We start from the raw sequence: 3,542 nt of genomic DNA, 5'->3' as shown, positions 1-3,542 counted from the left end.
TGGGAGGACTGGACGGTGCACATCATGGGAGGACTGGACGGTGCACATCATGGGAGGACTGGACGTTAGTTTAGTTTAGTTTAGAGATAAACATTTAACAATAGAAGTCATTTATTGTGAAAATCTGGGAGACGTTCTTTTTCCCTCATGACGCATTTCAAACATTCATTTAATTTATGTTTGTAAGAAACCAAAAGTTTTGTTTAATCGCTGCCCTCAGCTGCAGACTGTACTGATGTGAAAATGTTCGGCTGTTTCAGCAGACGGCTGCGGGACTCAGTCGTTGTAAGTTTTATAAAGTTAAACATGTTCCCAGAAGAACATTGAGATCTTCAGTTCCTTCAGAACCATTCTTTTTGAAGTCTGCTTCAACGCTTGTTTCCTTAATGCTACTTTTAGCTTTTAGCTATTGTTGTGCTGCTTTTAGGTCTGCCTTGGACATTTTAGCTGACAGTTTTGGTGATTTGTAGCTTCAGCTTGACCCAAGATGGTAAACAATAAAGACTGGAAGGATTTTCATATTTCTCCTCTCGGCTGCAGGTTTTTACCTTCAGCAGAGCATTCTGTTGGTTCTTATAGTTTCTGACTCTGTGCAGCCGGCGCTGTAAAATCCAGAACTGAGAGTGTGTGTGCTTCTTGTTTTCCAGAACCTTTAGAGCGCTGACATGGAGGACGGGAAGCCGGTATGGGCACCCCACCCGACAGACGGGTTCCAGCTGGGAACCATCGTGGACATCGGTGCCAACAGCCTCACCATTGAGCCACTCCGACAGAAAGGAAAGGTGAGTGGACCCACGGGCTTCAAAGACGTCTAGTTCAAGACCTCTAATTCAAGACCTCTAAATCAAGTCCTCTGATTCGAGACTTCTAATTCAAGACCTCTGATTCAAGACTTCACCACTTGCTCTTGCCGAGATCGGATGCTTTTCCCCTCCCCTCCCCCTCCGCTTCGCTTTGCTGCTCTGTTTGTGAAACTGCTTCTGAGCCTCTCATGCATCTTCCGAACAATAATTATGGACTTGCTTTGATCAAGTCGTCAGCAGCAAATTGGGACCCGATCACGCTGCTTGCCTTTATGATGGCTTGGTTCGTGCCTCGAGTACCCAGACTCAAATGCTTTGGGCAGAATGGATCAGATCTCAGGAGTTTTACTCAGGCACGTTCCATCAGTGTGGCCATGTAATTTGGACATTTCGGAACAGTTTGGACCAACACAGACTCGATCTAGATGTCATTAAGTTCTGCCTGTCCCTAAAACAACTGTGTGTTTATCTGAATTTGGCTCCCTCGGCTGGCCTTGAAGACCATCTTATCTGAATTCGCCTGGAGAACATGTGATCTGATGCTCACCACCCCCTCCCTGAGGAATTTCCAACTAATAACCAGAGGAAACCAACTGAATAAACATTGTGTCATCATTTCAGGGCTCTTGGATTCTCATAGGTGTTGTCCTTGGCCATTCTCTTACATCCCTCGAGAATGTTTATGGATCTCACCGGAGGACACTGGCTGATTATTCCATCCTTATCAGAACTCTTACAGTGACCTCGAGAGCATCTATGGACATTCTCACCGCTCTTGTCGTCTCCCCCCTCTGCGGAATGTTTGTCACTACGTGCTTGTTTGTGCGAGGTGTTTTTTAATATTAGTTTTTCTTCTCAGCTAAGAAGAAAAAGTCTGATAGAAATTGTTTTGCCTCCAATTCTTACGTGTGTCCAGTTTCACTACTTTCTGTCTGTCTAAACAGGTCTCACTTGTAAATGAGTCTTCTAGGCTCAATGTGATTTATCTCTTTAAATAAAGGTTGAATGAATGAAAAAAGACCTGATTCAAGACCTCTAAATCAAGGCCTCTTAATTCAAGAGCTCTTAATTCAAGACCTCTAAATTGAGACCTCTGGTTCAAGACCTCTGATTCAAGGCCTGTAATTCAAGTCCTCCAATTAAAGACCTCTTAATTCAAGACCTCTAAGTCAAGACCTCTAAATCAAGACCTCTAATTCAAGACCTCTAATTAAAGATCTCTAAAGATCTCTTCAAAACGTGTGTCGATGTCCCTTGCCTGGACATGTGTTACTGGGGCCCCACCCTGGAGCCAGACCTTTAGGAGGGGCTCATCGGCGAGCACCTGGTGATTTGGTCTCTACACTTAGGGCCCGGTCGGGTTCAGCCTGAATGAGCCACATTAGTTTGCTGTCCTGTGGACCCACACGCTGAAGGAGGGGCCTCAAAAGTCGGGTGCGTGATGCCATGGGCAGTGGCTGAAGGCGGGGACCTTGGCGCTCTGACCCTGGCTTACCAAAGCTGGCTCTTCTTGGGACATGGAATGTGACCTCCCTGGTGGGGAAGGAACCTGAGCTTGTGTGTGAGATTGAGAGGTACGGACTAGATATAGTTGGGCTCACCTCAATGCACAGCATGGGCTCTAGAACCGATCTCCTTGAGAGGGACTGGACCATATGCCACTCTGGAGTTGCCCATGGTGAGAGGCAACGAGCGGGTGTGGGATCTACTCTTAGACTTGGTGCCTGTGTGTTGGAGTTTTCCCCGGTAGATAAGAGAGTGGCCTCCCTGCTCCTTCAGGTGGGGGGGACAGGCTCTGACTGTTGTTTGTGTCTATGAGCCAAACTGTAGTTCAGAGTATCTGGCCTTTGAGTCAGAGTAGACCATGTTTTACGACTCATTTGTTGAGGTAGCTGCCTTGAGCTGTGGCTGCAAGGTTGTCTGTGCTTCTCGTGGTGGCCATCCACGAACTCTGTGGTGGACATCCCGTGTTAGGGAAACTGTCAAACTGAAGGAGGAGTCCTGTCGGTCCTTGTTGGGTGGTGGGACTCCCGAGGCAGCTGAGGATTACTGGAGGGCCAAGCGGTCCACTGCCTTGGTTGTTGCTGAGGCAAAAGCTCAAATGTGGGAGGAGTTCAGTGAGAACTTGGATAATAACTCTCTGTTGGCTCCGAGGAGATTCTGGCAAACCATGAGGTGACTGAGGAGGGGATAGCAGCTCTTTACTAACACTGTGTTCAGTGCAGGTGGGTGCTGTTGACCTCAACCATTGATGTCGTAGGGAGGTGGAAGGATACTTCTCAGACCTTCTCAATCCCCCCCAAAAATTATTGATTCAGACTCAGTTCAACGATCCGTCAGCAGATAAACTCGTTAAATGTTCAGATTTTAACTTCGAACCCGATTCGTTCGGGTTCTAGAAAACGTCTCCGTCTTCTGGGTCCTGATTCAAGTCTCTGTTTAGTCTCTAAAATCCTGACGGAACCCCACCTTTACCAGACCGCTTGCAGGCTGTGCTAGGGTCAAAGGTCATCTCTTTGTTCTCGCTCTGTATAAAAACAGAAATTTACAGTAAAAGGTTTGTGGGTCAGAACCAGAACAATGACCTGTCTGTTCTGCTGCAGCTGGGTGGTACCAGCTTCTGACTGAGGGCTCGTCACAGTGTCAGACACTGAACCTTGGCCTGAGTCCAGAACAAGGCCCAGACAGTCTGTGTCCCAGAACCAGACAGTCTGTGTCCCAGAACCAGACAGTCTGTCC

The 3,542-nt window shown here is 47.4% G+C and overlaps 1 protein-coding gene across 1 annotated transcript in view; it reads left to right on the top strand.

The window, feature by feature from the left end:
• The window catches only part of myo6a (myosin VIa), a gene marked incomplete at its 3' end in the record, with an annotated part of 57,368 nt that overhangs the window by 10,215 nt on the left and 43,611 nt on the right, over positions 1-3,542 (top strand). Inside the window, 1 exon segment of the mRNA XM_037686029.1 lies at positions 648-782. Coding sequence (XP_037541957.1) covers positions 666-782 — 117 coding nt within the window.

The sequence above is a fragment of the Nematolebias whitei genome, chromosome 12 (assembly GCF_014905685.2).
Source record: "Nematolebias whitei isolate Nwh7 chromosome 12, NemWhi1, whole genome shotgun sequence".
In the NCBI taxonomy this organism is placed as follows: domain Eukaryota; kingdom Metazoa; phylum Chordata; class Actinopteri; order Cyprinodontiformes; family Rivulidae; genus Nematolebias; species Nematolebias whitei.
Note: the sequence above shows the minus strand (reverse complement) of the source record. Positions and strands in the feature narration are given on the sequence as shown.